The sequence below is a fragment of the Tasmannia lanceolata genome, unplaced genomic scaffold, assembly GCF_043159265.1.
Source record: "Tasmannia lanceolata isolate RefF3 unplaced genomic scaffold, GAP_Taslan_0.1 ptg000003l, whole genome shotgun sequence".
NCBI lineage: Eukaryota > Viridiplantae > Streptophyta > Magnoliopsida > Canellales > Winteraceae > Tasmannia > Tasmannia lanceolata.
In genome coordinates, this window is record NW_027518680.1 from 285,328 (window position 1) to 307,611 (window position 22,284).

The window sequence follows — 22,284 nt, forward strand, 5'->3', positions numbered from 1 at the left end:
CCAGATTAAATGGCAGAGAAAAGATTTTACTCCCTTGGCCAACTTTATGGACCAAAGGAGTAGGGAGGTATTATGATAGGGAAAAATACGGCATAATTGTAAGATTAGGCCACATGTCCGTAATTATCTCCAAAAGATCCCTCATTATTACCCATCATGATCGTTATCTATTATCTCTAAAAGAGAATAAGCAAGTGGCGAACGTTATTAGTTTCCTATAGCGACCAACATTCCACCCAATCCAAGGAACTGGTGTCTTTTTCCTCAAATGATGAAGAGAGTCCACGTGACACATGACAAAAGAGGTTGCATGCGTGAATGAAGAGAGTCCACGTGGCACATGACAAAAGAGGTTGCATGCGTGAAAGACAAGCTTATATACGGGGAAAACACAACAAGGAAGGGGACCGAAAACAAACAACAAAGAGATCCAACTCCAAAAAACCAGAGAAAACATTCTCCACCATTAAAGGGCCTTAATTGCCCACTAAGAGCGAGAATAACTACTGGAGAAGAAGGGTAAGAGGTGCTACATGCCGTTACTCTCCTTCCCCCGGACCCTAATCCCCCTTTGGATCACCCATACCCCATAAAGAACCCATAGTTGAGTCCGGTAATCTAATTACCCATTCTATTATTTTGCTGGTTCATTTATTTGATTGAGGTCAAAATCTGACTTGGGCGTCGAAGTGGTCGTCTGGGACCAAGTCCGGACCCCTGACCCCTTTTGTCTGTGATTGTAGGTATCAAGTGGAGATTCTCTATCGGCCGCACGATCAAGAACCCGGATTTTTGCATCATCACTATGTGAATCCCACAAAGCTAGTCACAGTTGAGAGCAATCCTAACAATCAAACTTAATACAACCCCATTGATCTGGTTGACTATCATAAGGCAACCCATGTGATGTGGTAAGTAGTCGGGCCCTAAACTTGGCTAGGCTAATTTGCCCTTGTGATACGATTTCCATATTAGCATGGGAAGTTGCTTGTTTGCTGGAAAATCTTTACGTTGTCTACTCTTCTCATGTTTAACAAATCTCAGGATAATTTGAATTAGTCAGGTTGATCGACCAATCTAATCACAGTTGTCATTATGTGACAAATTTTAGGGGATAGGGATTGCATCTTTCTTTATTGTTTATCCAGGGCATTCATAAGATGAAGGCCTGCAAATATAACGACAGATTGGCTTTTTTACAAGGCTTGATGAATGAAGGGGCTTGGAATATCCAATCAATGTGTGTTTAATGATCACATCTACATGCCCCATGTGGGGGGCCCCCAAATAGTGGTTGTTAGGAAGGAGTCTAATTGGGCAGTCCTTTTACCATTTTTACCAGATAAATGTGACCACTAAAAGTAGCATATCAAATAATCATACAACCAAATAAGCACAACTTTAGATTATGCGAACCGACTGTGAGTCCAAAACCAAATATTGGGACTCAAAATTAAATAATTGGTTTTGGACTCACGATTGGTAGTAATAACCTTAAACGAAGAGAGGCTAAGCAGAATATCCTGGACAATCGATGGACATCCTTCCTTATGTTTCAGCTATGACATGTGAAAATTTGGTGGATTTTACAACCTATTGGTGGAATAAGATTCATACAACTATAAAGCTCACATGTGCACCATCTCTCTTTTGGATAACTCACATTTTGTACGATGTTTTTCTTGCTTCACTCTAGCTTGGGGCTTTTGTAAATTAACCTTTTAAGGACGAAGCCTACTTCATTTTTAAAACTTTGAAATGTCTAAAACGTAGTGAGGGTTCAATTGTTTTCTACTAAACGACTAGATTGTTTCACCTCCGGATTGTGTGTTGCTTGAAAATCAGCCTGTCATTTTGTAGCGAAAGACTGAGATTAAAAAACATGCCGATTGGAGTGGAGTGCAGCCCTTCAAAAAAAAAAAAAAAAGGTGAATGGCTGATTTCAGGCAACGCCGCAGCCGAGGTGAACGGCAGAACGAAGTCATCATCTTGGATTCCTCAGGCCCTGTTTGGATTCCAAGAAAAATATTTTCCTAGGGAATTTTTTTCCTTTTCACAATTTACAAAGAAATGATATAGCCATTGGTTATTTAAAGGGATATCATCCTAAATTGGTCCCTCTAATTAAAACTTGAACTTCTCTTGTTCAAGCTATTTTTTCATGTGTAATTACACAATAGAAAACCATGCAATTCTGGATAAGTTTTTCCTTTCCGAACTTTTTAATGAAATTCCTGCAATCCGAAGACAGCCTGAATAAAATTATTTTAGTAGAAATTGGGACCCCGATTGAAACTGGAAACCCAATAAAATTGAAAAACCAGTGGGGCTATTTTCCATGGGATGGAAATCTTTGCGTGAGTTTTTCATGGGATTGAGTACCCTCCTTGCTAGGGGTGGACATGGTTCGGTTCGGTTTTGGGGAATACCCAGAACCGAACCATTTATCTCTAGAACCAGAACCGAACTTGACCGGTTCGGTTCGGTTCTGGGTTTACCCAGGTGCAATGTATATTCACAAGAACGTTCTGGATTTTACGATTGGGATTCTATTCGTTTTTTAACCTTTTAAGACTAAAAGGCAAAGGAAATCATTAAATGGGGGTGAATTAAAAGGCAAAGCAAAACATTGGGGCGGGGATCAGAAACCGTTTGGGGGTGAGGTGATTTTATCAGTTGAGGGTCGGTTCTCGGTTCCGGGATCCCAAACCCAGAACCAAACCGAATTTCCACCGGTTCCAAGATCTCAAACTGGAACTGAACTATTTAAATGTGGAACCGAACCGAACCAAAGTGGCCGGTTCGGTTCGGTTCGGTTCCTCGGGTTGAACCGGAACCATGTCCACCTCTACTGCTTGCATTGCATCCCTAGCCGTTGGGAGTGTTCTCGAAGCAAATAGAGTATAACAAGCCTATCCAAAGATAGGCTAAACCCCTGCTTTGCTATCTCCTAGGAGAACATCCTCAATGGGAATTGAAAACTCATTGAAATTTAGAAGTTGAACAACCATCAAGCTTTCTCTGTTGGTTCGTAATTCTCCATTATGAATAGTTTCACACCAGTTCACATATGCGTTGATCATAATTTGCTATTTTTTCTGTACTAATACAACATATATTTTATATTCTCAATTGGATGGCCCTAAGAAATAATGAAATATAAAAACCAATCATGCAGAAAAATCTTGACAAATCGATTGTGCTCAGATTAAGCAATGCATAATAATCTGGTGTTTGACGGATTCATTAAGACTTTGGTGTGGATCACTAAAGTACCACAAACTTTTTTTAGAAGGATCGCATTGCAACAACAAATTTTTGTTTGTTTGTTTGGATTTATGTTTAAGGGTTTGCTCAGTGTATGCACCTAGAGGAGCGATTTTTTACACAGTAATTTGAGACCATAGTTCCACGACTCTCATGTCTAACAGAATGTATAGCAAATTCATTATGTTATGATACAAAGGATGAAACACCATGTGTACATAAGAGGTCATCTACATCAAAGGAAGCTGGAAACTTACAAATATTATCCTCCTACTTTCGTAAATCAGACATAGCCCTTTCCAAGACAGTTCAGACAACGTTGTATTCTGCAACCATGGAAAACAAATCAATCAGAAAAATCAACAAATGTCACTGTGTATTTAATCAAGGTATTTGAGTAATCAATCAGGTGTTTCCACTCTCTCTCTCTTATCAAATGCTATACCCTTAAACACGGTGAAGTTCTTGATCAAGTGGACTTTGCAAGTCTGATTACTTTACTCCTACTGATTATTGAACCAGAATTCTCAAAGTAATCATTTTTTTCTAAAACTAATTCAATAGAAATCGCAGGAAACCTATGATTTGTGGACATGGACACGGAGTGTCGGACACGGTGAACTCCCAAAATTTAGAAATGGGGACACGCCTAAAATAGAAAGTACATATAATCATGATTTTTGGACACATTCGTGTGCCGAGTTTCGACACGGACATGAGGTATCTAACATGGCAACCACTAAAAATCTAGAAACAGTGTCACACTCATACACATACATATATATAAAGTTACTGACACTTCCAGCAGTACACTTAAAAGTGTCTAAAGGAGTGTCGACACGTGGTGTCGTGTTGGACATGTCGGCAATAAATTCAAAGTGTCGGCCAAATCATAGCAGGAAACTGAATGGATTTGCACTAACCTGTTTCCTTCACATGTAGGGCAAATACAAGGATTTATGAAAATGGGGTCGTATAAAGGCGACCATTCTATGGTAGAATTCCCTTTGCATAATTTGCAACTATAGAACCCTGTTTGTTTACAAAGTGTGCACGGCAATGCAACTTTTTTCTGCACAAAGCAAAACAAATTGCAGATTCAGCAAGAATAATATAATCAGGGGTTCCCAAAGAGAGACTTGTTGAAACTCAAATACTTGGCTCAGACTAACATGAGTCTGAAGTGAAGTTGACTTGAGTGAGTCACTACTTGACTCAGTCAAGTCTTATGCGTTCTAGGCCTCACCCGAAGCTCCACAAGTCCTTACAGAAATTGTAAAAACTAGCCTACTAGGTAGCTTGCGCTAGGTCCTGGATGAATCAAGTAGAAAAGTTTCCAAAACAATGTTCACGAGTCTTTACGGAATTTGTAAAACTAAAAACCAGCCCACTAGGTAGTTTGCACCAGGTCATGGCTGAATCAAGTTGCAGAGTACCCAAAACAATGTTCAAGTGTTCAAAACATGCTGATTGACTAGTCCAAGTTGATCGTCAATGGTCATTTTTTAAAAATAAAATAAGGGCATTTTTTATGACTTCGATGAGTTAAACATGAAGATCAAAAGACTGATACACAAATTGAATCCACGTGTATGAACATTGTTTTAAACATTGAATGTGAGTAAGAATGATTGTATCACCCGCTTAGCATCAGCCACTGCTTGGAACATTCGAATGGTTGCAGAGGAAGCAACCGACAGAGTAAACATTCCCCCAAAGAAAACAGCAGCAGAATAACCAAGCATGCGCCATGGTTGAGGGATACCGCCCACAATTTTCTTCATGTTATCAATATCCTACTTTGGAAACTGATTCCACGAAAAAAAAAACAAACATGAGAACTAAACAGAGAAAATATGCATCACTTTAGGATGAATGAAACTTAAAAGACTTTTAGCATAACATCAATCAAAATGGATTCCATATGTTTATCTCTTCCACAGAAATAAAAACCAACAAACAACCAATTGACTTCGTGTCATGTGCTACTGAATGAATGATGTTTGAATTTCTGCAGGAAAGAAGGTGCACAAATACTAGAAATAGGATGGGTTTTGTCATATCCAAAAGGGTATATCAACTTACTCATTACAGGAATTGAACAACTCAAATGTTGCTTTCTTGGAATCAAGTGAATGAAATGGTTGTGATTTAAATAACCACCATTAAAAGGAATGGGCAGAACATCGAAACAAATTGCAACACAGACAGACACAGAGACACAGACAAAGACAAAGGCAGAGACACAAAAAAAAAATTGTCTTCCCAACTCATTCACTAATTCCTGAAAGAGAATACAATAAGAAGTTAAAAACTGGTAATCATAATGGAAACAAAGGCCTAGGTGGGTTAATAAGGCCATTTTTTTCGGAATGAGTAGAGTCAAACGAGTTAGGTTCAAAACGAATGTAATTGCCATATAAAGATTCAGAACATCGAAACAAATTGAAACACAGACACACACAGAGAGAGAGAGAGAGAGAGTCTTCCCAACACATTCACTAATTCCTGAAAGAGAATACAATAAGAAGTTAAAAACAGGTAATCATAATGGAAACAAAGGCCTACGTGGGTCAATACGGCCATTTTTTCAGAATGGGTAGAGTCAAACGAGTTAGGTTCAAAACAAATGTAATTGCCATAGAAAGATTCAGATACTGAAACAAATCTCCTTATCATGTCAAGCACATGACACACCAGAGAAACAGCTCCTGTGAATGATCTAATCATTTTCACCTGCATGAATATTTTTTAATATCAAATGCACGGACTCATTAATTGTGGCGATGACTTCATGACCACCACAGTCATGAAACTTGGCAAATATTAAGATATTTGTCTCCACTCAAGTGACGTGAGAGGAATTGGAATTAAAAATTCAATTCCAGTTGCAGTCTGTAGTTGTGGGTTCCAACATGAGAATCTGTTGGAATAGATACCAACATCTAAACACTATAAATGTCCTCCATATGAATAGGCATCAAAAACAGGAAGGAAGACTCCCGGTCTTTGCCTCCTTCATGCCGTCTCCTCTTGCCTCCGCATCCATACCAGCACTACCTTCATCAATCTTGACAAAGTTTTTTAATGCAGTTGGCTTTCCCACTTGTTAAACTGACTTTCACGGCTTCTCATCCCCACCAAAATTACAATCAGATCTTCATTGCGTCTCTATAAGAAGAAAGTTGGACATTTAGTTTGATTCTTCCTGGAGAGAAGACAACTTTTCATCGTGATCGGCATAAAAATATGACCTCCGATGATCGAAAGATCAACCATTTTACATGAAAAATACTCGTAATTTACCAAAAGTATGCCTGCCACAATTTTACTGTTGGCTGATCTTGAAAAAGTCACTAAAGTTATTAGATTCTTTTCACAGACAATAAAAAGGGTAACTCCAAAGCAATGCTGATGCAAAATCAATGGCCCACATGTCTCAACTTTCAACAGTACCTCAACATTGGACGGACGTCCCACAACTTCTGACTTAATCCAATCTTGAAAAAACCACTAAAGGCATTATATTGGTTTATACTTTTATTAAACAATAAACAAGGTAACTCTGAAGCAATGCTGATGAAAAGTCAGTGGCCCACACATCTCAACTCTAAATAATACCTGAACTAGTTCTCCTTACCCCTTTCTGAGGTTCACCATAAGAGGTAGAAGAAAACATATGGTTGAGACAGCCTGTACTGATGGTGTCATCATGCCATCAGCACACGGTACACCCATGTCCTGATTAGCAGAAAATGTTGGCTCTTGTTTCTTCAGAATGCTTGCTTACGTGAGATTTATTTCAAGTTTCTGAGGGTTTAGTTTATAACTTTATATGTTTATTTCCACAGTAATATACTTGAATTAGAAGTTGAGTTTGCGTACGATTTATACTCTAAATTAGGGTTTAAGTCTTGTGGTAATAGAAGTTCTCCGATACAGAAATGTATGGTGGGATTTTAAGGAGATATATTGAAGAATACTAAATTTCAAACTTCAGAAGCTTATTTTTCTTCGGTTTATCTTCTGCTTCTACACTAACATGTCCTACCCTGTTGTGGTTATTTTCATTCCATTTCTTTTCTACTTGTAGCTGTGGCAACTTGACATTTGTTTATTTTAGATATTTTTATTTTATTTGCTTTAAATGTGCAGTGTTGGTGCTGTACTAGTCAATTACATTTTTTTCATGTTTTTTTGCTGGGAATCTCATTATCCCCATCAGGCTGCAAGAATTTTTTATCAGCGCACTGTCAGATGTAATTTTTTGCGGGTTTCAACAGATGGTGCAAGAGGGGGAGAATGATGAGCATCGTAGGAACCCGTGGGGCCCAATAAGTGGCACATCTTCCCAATAGGACTTTTAGAGATTTTATTTACTTGTTATTTTATTTCCATGTTATTTAGATTTAGATATTTTATTTTCCAAGTAATTTTATTGCATGTATATACGAAGCCCTCATGTATTTGAGTTTTAGCTTTTGAAATAAGATTGATTAAGAATTTCTCCCCTCTAATTTCTTCCTTCTTCTTCCCCTCCTGCCCTTCTTCCCCTCCTCTTTCTTTATTCTTCTCCTTCTCCTTCTCTTCTTTTTCTATTTTCTCCTCTTTCTTCTCTTTCTCTTCTCATGGCTTGTATCACCATGTAATACTGTGGATCCCGATCTGGAGAATGGTGAGGATATAGATCCCCTCATCCTTGGGATCTCCACATGTGAAGGAGAGCTCTACCAAGGAACTCTCGAAAATGTGCTCTCACAATATGAGTGGCGATATAAGAGGTACTTCTTGATCTGGAGACAAAAGCCTCAAAACCAAGACGTATCTAAAACAATGAAAGAGTCGCCATTCATGTATAGGACATGGAACCAAAAATATACTCTGTTTGCAATGGATAACCAGGAACAATTGGGTCCGTGCCTGGTTACGAGTAGGGAAGGTGTTAGGCACCCCATTCGCCCGAGCGCACTCGGTCTCTTATGCCATTTTTTATTAATTTTGAAGAGTTTTGGGCGAAAATATGTGAAATGAGAATAAACATCCCCGAGAAAACGTTTACCTAAGCATGCATGACCCGGGATGGGCAAATAAAATAAAACATCCAAGTTCTAAGGAGGGTTGGGCTGCACACGGTTCGGTCCGATTTGGTTTAGGGAGTTTTTTTTTAACCGAACCAATCACATCGGTTTGGAGAAAATCCAAACCATAACCAAACCGATCGGGGGTATAACCGAACCAATTTTGACCGGTTCGGTTCGGTTCACGGTTTTTCCGGTACAAATCCAAATCAAGTAGCTAAATACGTTTATCTATAAAAAAAAAAGGTTTAAATATGTTTCCCTCTCTCTCTCTCTCTCAAGAAACAAAAATGAAGAGACCCCTCCCTCTCTAACCCTAATCGAGGGCCTTATAAAGGGGATGATATATTCGACCCCCCCTTTCTTCTCTTGGACAGCCCCTCTAAGTATTTAGGACTATTCTTTTTACACTTCTAAGGGGTGGTCTAAGGGGAAGGGGTGAATGTATTCTTTACTTTTTAATACAGGGAATTGATATAGACACACCTCCCTTGTTTAAATCCACCCTCTTCTCTTTGCAAATGATATTAACTCACCTTAGATTTGATAATGTCACAAAATCATTTCGTCTTTTCCTCCATTTCTCAGTTCGGTTCGTTTAATTTTCGGATCAAAACTCTAAAACCGTGAACCGAACCAATGGGATCGGTTCGGTAAAATTCTAAACCATGATCGAACCAATGCCGAGAAAAACCAAACCAAACCAAACCGAAAGGCCCGGTTCGGTTTAGTTTATCGGTTTGTGTTTTTTGTGCAGCCCTAGTTGATATCAATGTCACCTGACATTGGAAAGAACACTAGAGTCCGTTGTCTCTCAAAGAGGCGGAGAAAACTAGAGTCAATCCAATATCAGACGACCTCGCTACCTATCTCCACTAATCCTAACTCATCACATCTAGCCCTAACTCATCACATCTAGAAAGCGGTAAACAACCACATGCATAGCTACAGCTAAGCATGTAATAGCAGATAAATGAGCAGATATAATGAGATAAGATAAAGTAAGCAAGAAAGCAATAAAAAGCTACAGCTAAACAGGTATAATGAGCAAATATAACAAAATAAGATAAACAGGAAAGTAGTAAAGTGCTACAGCTAAGCATGTGATCAAGCTAATAAGCAAGTAAGATAAGCATATCAATACTAAACAGGTGAAAGAGTAAATAAAACTACACAAGAGATATATCAAAAGAGAATAAACATTAAAGGCAAAGTAAGAAAACACACTAGCAAGTACCTATGCAAGGAGTCACGACAAGCATCAAACCACAAACCCCTAAAACTCTAAGACAATAAAAAATGTGCAACAGTACTACCTGGACTAAGATGACCAGCCATCCAAGCCCCCTACGTATCCAAGCCCCTTTTTGGAATCAAGGTCAAGGCAGTTCTGTGGCCTATTCTAAGCTACAATGCCTATTGTGCCTAGACCACTAAACTAGATTCAACCTAAAAGACCGGACTGGTTTTTAAAACTTCTTGAATACGATTAATTAAGTTGAAGTGAATTGTGGATTTTAGGACTTCTTATATGCCCTAACTAAATGCAAAGTTTTAAACCCTAAACTAATGCACGTGGGTCTTACATCCTATGTGCGACTAAGCTGTATCCTAGGGAAAAGATAGGCTGACTAAGTGCATCCTATTCTAGCCATCAACAGACCATGCGCCAAGCTACATAGTCAAACTGACCACACAAAAGCTCCTAACTCTAAGACAAACTCCTAACCTAAAACACTTTAAACATTTAAGACAAACTCCTAACTCTAGAGGAAGATCTTTTCAAAAACAGTTGAAAGTATTTGTTCAAAATGTTTAAAATGATTTCTTTTTAAAAGTTTGACTGGACCTGGGATAAAGATCCCAAACTGCCTACGTACCTCGTGGAAGAGGATCAAGCCAACGTCGTTCGGAAACAAACTTTCCTAGCTACACTCCTAAAATCTTTTGACATTTCAGATTTTTTGAAGTTTTTGGTTTTCAAGTATTTTTGTTTTTTTAAAATGTTTTAATATTTTGAGTTTTCAGTTTCTGATGTTTTTGAATTTTTAAAATGATTCACCCTTTTGGCCCAAGGGAACATACAAAACAACACACTAGGGCAAAAATCCCTAGGGCTAAAGGGAAAACCCTAAACAAGTAAACTAGTGTCAAAATGAAATGATCCACAAAGAAGTGAACTAATGTCCCTTACAAGCACATTACCATGGCTTCAAAAACACTTAAATTTAATTTTTGGGAACCAAACAAATTGAATAAGTGATTCAAATAGCAAAAGTCAACACTATTTTTTTTTAAAAAGGATAACAAGGAGAAATGACATCAATAACACATGCGTTAATCCATAGATGGTCTAGTATACTTTTGGTTTTCTAATAAACCATCAAAATACTACTACTACTACTACAATAAGGATGAGCAAGATGCTATCTTTGTTTAGGAAATCAATTACAAGTACACTGTATATGGAAGTTGACATCAAATATGCTTTATTTTAATGTTTAAAAGTATCTAATTCCTCATTTTTCAAGAAAAGTCAAAGAAAAGGGATTTTAAAATTTTAAAACTTTGCAAATTTGTCCTACCAAAAACGCACGCACTATTATAAAGTGCATAAAATATGATGAAATTAATATCAGATAAAAAAAAGTTATGTATATAATAAAACCCTTTAAAAAAAAAACGGACAAGAAAATCATAACACCTGAAAAAAATTAAAGATTTGCAAATACAAGTTATAACCATGAAAATATATGAAGCAAATAAAATTTTTTTTTGCTATGAATTAAACTCAAGGGCTGTATCACCTACTACTTCAATTTTTCAAAACAAGACAACTTAATCAAATGTCTTCACATTGAATGTAATATCAAATTACTCTACAAACCTTATGTTGCATAGAATCTACCTTAAGCTATTTAGTAACCAAAACTCAATCCTCAACCATATTTACTGGAATCATTATGAGAAATGCAACCAAGACAACCTGAACTAATGCATATGTACATAAATTTTAAAAAAAAAATCAAGAGACTATACGCTTATGTATATAAAGCAGGAAATCTCGATTGGTTTTCCATTACGCCTAATTCTCTATAGCCAAACATACAATTATACTTGCATTATATCTATTTAGCAGGTTTCAGATAATGATTTCAGAACCATTTTAACCTGAACCGCCTTGTTCTTTATCAATTGAAAAACCTATGAACAAATAAGCTTTAATGAAATAAAGATGCAATTTGAATCAACTTTTCATGCAATATAGTTCATCCCATATAACCATAACCACACGAACAATACTCTGATGGGAATTAACAAAATAACCTATATATTCAAAGAATATAAAAAAAATCTTACATATGCAACTGTTTGTATACTTCGAAATAATACTGAACATGTCTAATGTACTAAACCAATTAAGCAATATCAATGCTAAACGCCCCCCTTTTTTTAAATCACCATATTTTCAAAAAAATCCATAAGAAAATCTATCAAAATAAGTAAATAAGCTTGATTCTTATATTCACTTGAATACAATGTCATTATCTCAACTTGCAACAACAAACACTGTTCTGTCTTAAGAATCATGCTGACTTCATCATATAAAATCTATAAACACAATAGCTGTAATTATTAATACAAAGGATTATATGCTTCTATTTTAACATAGCCTGCCAATGTACCAGATTATTCAAGTGGTAAGAAATGTGCATGTGCTACTATATGATAAAAACATTCAGGTTAAATGTAACTAACACAATACAAAAAGACATGATGAATATAAAGAATTTAGTTTTGATTCTAATCACAATTTAACATGTCCTTCCCTTCATAGTCTAATCCTATAAATTGGATTCAAATGCTGTTCTACTTTATTTTTTGTCATAACTAAAAAAGTTACCATAAGGCAAAACGAATTAGCTGACATACACCACTCAAAAGGAAAAATGACCAGCTCATGAGAAAATTACTACCAATTTCATACAAAAACATAACCATTTTTTTAAAAAAAAATACAAGCACCATAACTCTATCTCAACAATCACACTTACTTATCCTTAACTCCTAATGGACTGCCAAAATCCTTTATAACTTTTCATATAAGCAACAAAACAGGGTATCCTCTGAATTTGAGAACCTTTTTGTTAAAAGAAAATGATCAGGCTTTGTTAAAACCTCGAACCAATTTATCAATAGTGACCAAAAACTCTCAAAAGAAAGAATATATATATATATATATATATATATATATATATATACCAGTTCAATGAGATGACTAAATTCATTGGCATTTACTAATGCTATCATATACCATTCATCTTCTAAGCCATGTATGTTTCCAGAATCCACTTGTAATTTTCAGAGAGTACCGAGGCTAACTCTCAAGAATTTGACATTTTCAAGTTAATTCATCCTCTCTATGAAACACACGACCACTGGACTGAGGCAAGAAAAATGAATTGCTTCAAAATTCAGAAAATTAGATAACAAACATGCATATCGACAGGCGCTCCCTAAGCAAAATATGAGTAAACATCAGAAAGTATAAGAATTCAATGAGGTGGTAGCAATTATCACTGAAACAGGGCAAACTCTCCAAATGAATGCAGAAAAGGGACCTACCACAAGGCATTTCAATTAGCAATTAAACACATCAGCCCCTTAAAATGAATGGTTTAGGTAACTTGGATTTTCAAATACATTGGAGACACCACCCTCGAATTTCCTGCCTAACAATACCATTAGAATTTCTACTCATTTTTAAACAAAAGACTCATCCCATACATGAAGCGTCTTATTGGCTTAATACTTTGTTCAAAAGTAGAGCCCAAACATATCACTAACACCTATCCTTTGAAGTTGACATATTTCATGAAGAAAAACCTGACACCTGAAAACAAGATTTCCATTAGTTTTTAGACAAAACTTTGTCAAAGGATAACCACTTTCTCAGCTCATCACAACAATTTCAGATTAAAAATTACACAAAATTTTTCACCATAAATAAGCGAAAGACTGATAAATGCAAAACATTGTAAACTACACATCTGTCAAGTCCTCCATTAGAAAATCACCACAAATTTTAGACAAACAAAGAAGCATCTACAGAAACATTGCACATTTTTAATCCAACAGATTATCCATCAGATGATCATCGAAAGTCTTAAATTTAACAGTTAATCATCCAAAGAAACCTCATTGAGCTTATATCGAACAGATAATTAACCAAAAAAAATATCATAAACCATTGATTGAACAAATTGAACAATAAGTAAGAAGAATTACCTGTTAAAGATGAAAAACCTGACCAATTGAAGAAGGATTAGAGCTAAATGAACAAATCGAAGAGAAAATTACTCACTCCAGCTTGTAACGAAGAAGCTTTCTTCCAATCGAAGTCCTTGATCCCTTTTCCCTAATTCCTCTTGAATCGTGGATCTTCCTCATAACTTATTCAATTTGTTTTAGCTCTGATCTACTCTCCTCTTTTTCCTTTTCTTCTTTGAAATTCTGAACTATTTTTCAACAGATCCGATGAACTAGAGCTAAGCCTCGATTGTTTAAATCAGCTCCAAAGATAGATCAAAAGGTTTAGAAAGTACATCTAGGGTTCCAAGCTTCGAATCTAGGGATTTAACTAGCATTACAGGTGCCAATGTGATAACAAAGCAGAAATCCGGTGAAGGAATGCTCGCCGGAGCTCCGGCGAATCGGTCGGAAATGGTGGGATTAGGGTTAGGGTTCAAAGGATCTTTTTTTTCTCTCTCTCTAACTCTCTGTCTCCCTCTCTCAAACCCCACTCTCGATCAGCATGCCCCTGTTTTGATAATTGCACCCTCATTTGCCTCTTCTGTCTAATCATCTTGCACTCAAATTGGTCCAGGTACACCTGGATTTTGTTAAATTACCCCTCCTCTATGGAGAAAATAATATATTCAGACTTCCTTTTCTCCCACTGGACACCCCCTCTATGGAGTTTTTTTATAACTATTCACACTTCCATGATGATGACCCCGGTAGCATAGGAGTGAAGATACACTTTCTCTTTTCCTTGCTTTGCATACGGGGTTGATATTGGCACACCCTCAGCTCGATTATCTACCCCCTTTTCTACACTTGCAAATGACTCTGTATACATGTCATAACAAACACATTTACTGGGCTTATCTTATTAGACATTTTTTATTTGATTTTTCTGAATTTTTTCAAAGACCTACTTGGGATCCTGACCCACTCTATATTAAAATTTGGAACACTAGTTTACTAATTTAAAGGGATTTTTATTCGAAATAAAGGTTTAGGGTTCGGTCAAAATGGTGTGTCTACGAATATGTATGTATACTAACTAAATTAAAGTACTTTTGATATATTTGATTTGTAGTCCTCAGAGTGATAGACTCGGATATGTATGTATCTTAATCGATTACATGTTCTTTTGTTGAGTGTGCCGTTCATAAAAATGTTGACTAGAAACTTTGTGAAAAGTCTAATCCATTATTTTGTCTATTTGAAAATTGTATCCTCTTTATGTTTGGTTTTGTTCATATTCTAATGGATGGAGACCTGCTCCCCATACTTCCTAAGGAAGGTCTCTATTATGTCTTTTTCCTAGTTGTTGCTCACATATTTTCCTTAGAGCTGTTGCAAGTGTAGACTCGGAAAGGTTTATATCTTAAATGATCTCATCTTCATTTGCCAACTCTGATTTGAGAGGCACGTTCGAGATGCGCATGGGAAGTGACCAAAAATCAAGAAAAACCCAATACTATTTTGAGTTGAGTTTTTTGTTTCCTGATTATTAGCCACTTCTATCACTTGGAGACACTAGTTCCCTATTTTTTGGTTCCTGGTTTTTAGCCACTCTGTCCTCATCTCCGCTTGGAGACACCGATTTATCATGAAAAAATTCATGGTAGCCAAACATGCCCCAATTGTGGTAATGATTTTGATTCTGCTTCTAGATTTTGACTTAGAGAATCAGAATATTGTTTAGTAGCTAAACTGATATACAAAACATATTTTGTTTTACGAATTGTAGAGAATCAAAATTAATGCATAACTTGTAAAAGTGATATGCCCACATCAATTTATCTATATTTGCTTAAAAGACTATGCTCCACGACTTCCTAATTCATCTTTCTTGACACAGGGCATCAGCTTTGCTAATAGAGGACTTTCTCTTTCTTGACAAATCTCTAACAGGAGAAGGAGCTAGAAGTCTTAGAAAGGGTTTTATCATCAAGGGAAAAATGCATTTACATCCCCTCTAGTTTCTGACACATTCAACTCTAACCCTGACTTTCAAAACGTGACAAGTACACCCCCTGAGTTTTCAATTTGTATCAGTTAGACCCCCTCCGTCAACAATCCGTCAGTTTAACCTGACGGAAAGACTAAAACTAACCCGGGTTAACATTTTGTGGACAAAAATACCCTCGTCCACTGGTTTTAAGCCATTTGTAAAGGGATTAGGGTTACACAATTTTCTACTGCCGCCGCCGTCGCGTCCACCACAAACAATGAAACCCCACTCGATGGCTACATCAAACCCTACATTTCAAGAAAAAAACATTGATAAAGACAAAAAAGCCCTAAAATATTAGAGTTTATGTGCAAAGCACGATAATGATGTGAATGAAGACAAGTAAAACCCCTAAATCAAGGGTTAGTGCTGATAAATAAAACAGGGTTTGAATCAAATCCTAATTTTCAGTTTTCAAGTATGAAAACCCTAATTTTCAGTTGGGGAAGAGGAGGGCATTTTGGTCATTTTCGCCTTGCCGTCTACTCCGTCATGTTAAAAAACCCTCAGGGGGTGTACTTGTCACGTTTTGAAAGTCAGGGTTAGAATTGAATGTGTCAGAAACCAGAGGGGGTGTAAATGTATTTTTCCCAACTATTAAACTAGAAATTGATTTTTCTTTTCTGCACAAGTGATTGTCCAACAAACTGTAATCTCTTGGGTAAGGGTTCATGATGCATCAGAGCTGTTGTTGATTCCTTTGCCAAATAACCACACCTGAAGCTGTGGATACTATTGTTACTAGACTGTGCCCTCAAAATTTAAAATCAGCTCCATCAGATGATAAATCATAAGAGTTAGATCATCCAATAGAGATGATTTTTGCGTCATGGCGTTTTTACATTGCGGCCTACCAACCAAATGGTTAATTAGGGGAAATGATATTTCCCCCCTCTGATGGATAAAATCACCCTCTAACGTAATTCGTTATGTTTTCAAAGAAAAACGTTAAGGGGGGGGGGGGGGGGGGGGTGAATTTATCCTCGTGAACCATTCTCACACAAACAGTTAAACGGTGGGGGGATTTATCCATTTAGGGGGGGAATATCATTTCCCTCAAATAGGCATTTCCCCAAAAAATGATCTCCACATGATAATCCTAACTCCTCAATATGAAAAGTATAATTATCCTAAAGATCTGTAGAGGCTGCTGATTGGCGGTTTGGACCATCCAAACCATCCATTGAGGACTTTTATAGGCAAGGCTGTTTGGACCATCCTCTGTAAGGTGATTTTATGGGCAAGGCCTATTTACGTGTGCCCAACAAAAGAACACTTCGGATCTTTGAATCAGGTAGGCCCAATTGATTTTTCTTCATCACTAGTTGCAGACCCGTGCAGCGTAAAAATTTTGATTGTCGGACGCAAAATTAAACACAATATTGAACCTAATAAACAGCTTTGGAATGAAAATTGGTTGTCAAAATCCAAAAGCCCTGTTTGTTTCCAAAATTGATTATTGGACCCGAAAAATAAACACAATATTCAGGCCTTAAAAACTATATAGCTTTAATTGGGTTGCAAAATATTACTCATATTAGGACCGACCAAAAAAATATCCACAGTTATACATGAGACTTAATGAAAATTTTAGATTAGCTGCCTTAATGAAAATTTTATTAAGTCTTCAAAACATGTTGGACTCTTTGAGAGAGTTTTTAGGAATGTTAATAACTTGTAGGACCGATGGGATTAGACTTAGATGAGAAAATTTTTAGGAAGCAAAGAAGCAAAGTCGTTTGTCATTTAGCAAGTCTTGATATTTTTAGGAAGTCTTTACGTTGTGCTATGCACGCGGCGAAAGAATAAAAACACTTTTGCCAAATTTGAATGGCCTGAGTGTAATTTGGTTCTAACTTATCGGCTGTTTAAAAGGAGAATAAATCGTTTTGAGATTTTTTTTGTATATACGACTAAAAGAAGAAGAGTTATATGGAATATGGCAATTGTTTTCAAAAACAGCAAATCAAAAGGAAGTCTAACGTTTATAGGTGATGAATGTTAGAGGGTGTTGCCGAAATAAGAAAATCTAGGAGAATAAATAGAAGGGGTTTTTGCAAAAGAAGTCTTCTACTTTGTTTTATTTGCAAAAGGAGTCTTCTTGTTCAACAATTTGCAAATAGAGTCGTAACTTTTGAGTGAATTTTGCAAATTAGGACATCTCATTGGTTTGTGACCAAAATGCCCGTGGTAGATTTATTTTACTCATAAAAAGACCAAAATGTCATTGTATTTAAAAAGAGAAAATACCTTATAAAAAGACCAAAATTCCTTCTGTATATACTAACATTCTTATACATGAAAAGACAAAAATTACGGGCGCTACTCTATACATGGGCTCGAGTGCTGGAGATCGTGGGACCTACCCAATCATAGCAATCTTGGCTTATGCTATGCATAGGTGTGAAAAAATGAGCCCACCCTGTCACAACATAAGCTTCAAAATTGTGAACCCATAAAAAAATGTAAGGCAAATTGGTGGGCCCGACCTGATGCATGTGTTAGAGTTCACTTGGTGTGACCTGCCCTATCAAATATCCATGAGCATCATGGGTTACAGTAAAAAAATGTAGGAAGGGTATTTTGGTCATAAATTGATGGCATGACCTGATTTGCAAAATCGAGGAAAAAGTGATGACTCTATTTGCAAATTGTGGAACTAGAAGACTCTTTTTGCAAATAAAGCAAAGTAGAAGACTTCATTTGCAAAAACCCCTAAATAGAAATATAGCTGTTTTTTTGCCTATTCTAATTTATCACCGGTTTAAAAGGAGAATAAATAGAATCGTTTGGAGATTTTTTTCACAAGTGACACTCACAATTAGTTTTCAAAATCCAAAACAAACATGGGCTTAGTATGAGAATCTAAATCATTGATTGGCTATAATCCAAAAATGGCGCAATGATCAGGTAATCTAAACCATCCAACCTGTAAATAGTGGTATGGTGAGAAAAGAAAATTAGGGCAGTCATAAAAAAAAAAAGAAACATCTATAGATCAGAGGGTTGGGATCATCCTATGGAATAGATTTTTTCAGGCACAATTAATTTACGTCGTGGCCCAACAAATAGACAGTTTGGATCAACCTATGATGTGGGCCGTTCAGTCCAATTTGAAAAATACTTGACTATTCGGGCTTACACCATATAAAAACTCTATTTTCAAAACCAATACTCTCTTCCATCTTTGAACACAAACCCTTAGTGGGGGCTGTTATTCTTAACATTACTTTAGTGATCCCTTGGATCTTTGGCAATGAAATCAAAGAAAGTCCTAGCAAATAACAGAAGAAATCAATCAATAAAGATTGCATAAGATGCTGAAAATAATTTTACTAAAAAATATATATCTCAATTCAATTATTTTAAAAAAAATGAGTGAGAACTTGGATTCTCTCTATATTCTGTCATGGATGTTCTCAATATAAATTTTGTCCAAGGGACAAAATCAGTGAAACAAAAGTATTTAACAGCATTACTAACTGAAGAATAGTTGCATCAACACAAATTCTCTAAGCCATGAACTTAATTAAACCAAAGTAAATCAGCAGTTAAACCTTTAAAATAGAGAAGAAAAACATACCAAAAAAAGAAAAGAAAAGAAAAGATGCCTTGATTAAATGTAAAGACCGTAGTATTTCCAATTAAAAACGCACTACATGATGTATAGCCAGTTATCATGTAGCCCAGCGTTATATCATGTAGCCCACCACATAACGCTGATCAAAGGCAATGTTGTAGTTGCAACTTGGAAGAATGTGATGATCAAAGGCAAGTTACGGATCGAAAGAGTTCTCCAAGAGGATTCTCGAATGAAAACCTGATATGCATACCTTTTAATGAGTTACGGGTATGTTATCGTCCTAATTACTTTTTGTGGGAGATTTTAGGATGGTGATGCATTTTTGTAGGGGAAGATATTTGTTCTTTTAGAGGATATATATTAACGAAAACGTAAGTGTAAAGGAAACCTTAACACTATACGGTCGTAGAGGGAGACACAGTTAACGTTTTTAATTACTTCTCTTTCTATAGACAGAAGGGCGGTGTCTATTACCCTTTCTCTTAAAAGGGGCTATACGCAGAACTTGCGTGTATAGAAGGGCTGCCACGTGGCAGCACCACGTTGTGCGACATTCAGCTTTACTTACATAGATATAGATAGATAATTAGATGTCCAACTTCAAAGATATGGACCATACTCATTGTTGCCACCAAGGGTTTGTGCTAAAGGAGTAGACCTGGCAAAATCGACCCGTGCCCGCAGGTCGACCCGACCCAGCCTCAAATTTGCGGGTACGGATTGGAGTTTTAGTGACCCGTGAAAATCGACCACCGGGTCGGGTGACCCGCCAAAACATGGGTCGGGTCGGGTTAACCCGAGGGTTTTGTGATTTTTTTAATAGATTTATTTTTGTTTAAAATGAGAAAAAGGGTTAAGATCATATGATCAAAAGCCAAAACAAAAGGGGTTTTATTCGTTAGGGACTTAGGGTTTGACGGTTTCTGTTTGAGAAGAAGTGAAGAATTGAAGAAGCCAAAACAAAAGGGGAGGAGGCCGCTCCCTTCGTCCCCAGATTCGCCACGATCTGGCCACCATCCGAGCCGCCGGTCGGAATTCGTCCATTGCCGACTCCCCCTATTACGTGCGAATTTGGGTCCCACATTGGCTGAAATAAATTGGTTGAGATATTTGTTATTTTGAGATTTGCTTTGTAGTTATTTAGTTAGTTAGGAGTCTTAGAGATAAGACTTATCTAGATTAGGGATTTTTGATAAATAACTTGTACTCAGCCTTTCTTTGTTCAATGACAAATTTATCCCCAAAATAGTGTTTTCTGCACAGAAAGGAGGAACGACCCTTCCGAAGTGGGTCAAGTGGCTGATCTTCCCTCTAGAAGATCAATCATGTTGCGAACCGATTTAGGTTCGTAACAATTGGTATCAGAGCAGCACGATCCAGCGTAATGGAGAAGAAAATTGGAGGAGCAATGGATTCGTTGGATGAGACGATAAGAGATATCAAAAGGCACCTAGCTTCTATGAATGCCAAGTTCAATAAGACAACACTCTCGCTTGGCGTGAAGATAGAAGAGCACCTATGTTTGAAGAAGTTGAATGAAAAATTCATTGAGAGCATTGTTGAGAAGGTTTGTGTGACGAAAAAGAAAAGAAGAAACAAAAAAAGGGGAGGAAGGAAGAAGAGAGAAATAAAGCAGATAAAAGAAAAGGTGAAGAAGACACAAAAGAGAGGTCATCGCCGAAGAGTCCACCGTTCATCTTCCCCTTAATATGTCCAAGTAATTGAAAAGATTCTCACCCACAACCATTTGTGCGTTATCATCTATATCATTATAAAAAAAAGCATTGAAGGAGCTTTGATGAACGACACGATGGAGTTGTCTCAACCATTGATGTCAACTATGTTATTCGTGAAGATGATGCATAATAAGATTTGGGACCCCTGCAGAATAAATTATCTTCTCCAATGATCCAACCTCGAGGACAAGGTTGATTTCAAGGGGGAGGAATATTACATGCTTATTTGGGTCCCACATTGGCTGAAATAAATTGGTGGAGATATTTGTTATTTTGAGATTTGCTTTGTAATCATTTAGTTAGTTTGGAGTCTTAGAGATAAGGCTTATCTAGATTAGGAATTTTTAATAAATAACTTGTACGCAGCCTTTGTTCAATGGCAATTTTATCCCCAAAATAGTATTTTTTGCACAGAAAGGAGGAACGACCCTTCCCTCGAAGTGGGTCAGGTGGCTGATCTTCCCTCTAGAAGATCAATCATGTTGCGAACCGATTTAGGTTCGTAACACCCCCCTTCATCTTCGTTTGAGAAATACAGTGAGAGTAACAGAGAGTAGAGATCGACAAAAGAAAAATAAATCAGAGAGGGAGGGATTGATCAGTAGAGATCGACAAAAGAAAAATAAATCAGAGAGGGAGGGATTGATCTTCTTTTCCTGCTAGATTCCTGGAACTCCGATCTACCCTCAGGTTCCATGGCCTCATTTTCTTCTAATCTCTATATCTCACCTTCGAAACCCATTTTTCTCTAGAAAAAACCAAATCAGCCACCTCCACTACCAGATCTCTTAATTCCTCCGTCAAATCCAACCTAAGCCTCCATTGATTCCCACAATCTTGCCGGAATCCGATCATCTTTTGATCTCTATCCCCATCTCCCCATCTGTACAAACCCCTTTTAAACCCTAGATCTAAACCCAATTCATACATTGAAGGGGGTGAATTTATCACCGCCCAAAAAAAACAGTGCGGGTAACCCGGGGTCGACCCGACCGACTCGCACTGGGAATGGGTCGACCGACCGGCACTGGTAGGGTCACCTGGTTGCTGACCTGCAGGAATGCGGGTCATTTTGACATGCAACCAGCATGACCCGCACCCACGTGACCCGCAGGTAACCCGACCCGACCCAGTCGTGTAACCGCAGGTCAACCCGACCCACCTGATCCGTAAGAATGCGGGTCAAAATGACCCTCAGGTGCGGGTAACCCGACCCACCCCGTTTGCCAGGTCTATAAAAGAGGAGATAAAAGTACTTAGTGTTGAGAATAGATACAGGTGGGGCCACCATGGTTAAAGATCTAAACAATTCAC

The 22,284-nt window shown here is 37.2% G+C and overlaps 1 protein-coding gene and 1 long non-coding RNA gene across 3 annotated transcripts; one reads left to right on the forward strand and one right to left on the reverse strand.

Moving 5' to 3' along the window:
* The first annotated feature begins 421 nt into the window (after positions 1 to 421).
* On the forward strand, positions 422 to 1,256 carry LOC143859618 (uncharacterized). The gene is made up of 2 exons (XR_013239308.1): positions 422 to 613; positions 744 to 1,256. It is a non-coding gene; the product is annotated as an uncharacterized LOC143859618 (long non-coding RNA).
* A 2,106-nt stretch (positions 1,257 to 3,362) lies between these two features.
* Positions 3,363 to 14,231, reverse strand: LOC143846539 (plastid transcriptionally active protein). 2 transcript variants are annotated; one of them, XM_077355006.1, is made up of 4 exons: positions 13,711 to 14,231; positions 4,908 to 5,075; positions 4,191 to 4,339; positions 3,363 to 3,593 (listed from the first exon to the last, which is right to left on the reverse strand). In XM_077355006.1, exons 2-4 carry the CDS (start codon positions 5,049 to 5,051, stop codon positions 3,551 to 3,553), a joined length of 336 nt encoding a protein of 111 aa, XP_077211121.1. In that variant the 5' UTR covers positions 5,052 to 5,075; positions 13,711 to 14,231; the 3' UTR covers positions 3,363 to 3,550. The 2 variants fall into 2 exon arrangements, with proteins under 2 accessions (XP_077211121.1, XP_077211113.1); XM_077354998.1 differs by having other exon boundaries at positions 13,635 to 14,226.
* Between the last annotated feature and the right edge of the window lie 8,053 nt (positions 14,232 to 22,284).

Bases quoted from the DNA above. Each gene is read 5' to 3' on its own strand.
- LOC143846539 (XM_077355006.1), bottom strand. From the start codon at position 5,051: ATGAAGAAAATTGTGGGCGGTATCCCTCAACCATGGCGCATGCTTGGT. The intron at 4,340-4,907 runs GTGATACAATCA...TGCTTTGTGCAG, and splicing joins CAGTGGCTGATGCTAAGCGG to AAAAAAGTTGCATTGCCGTG. The intron at 3,594-4,190 runs GTTAGTGCAAAT...CCATGGTTGCAG, and splicing joins CCTACATGTGAAGGAAACAG to AATACAACGTTGTCTGAACT.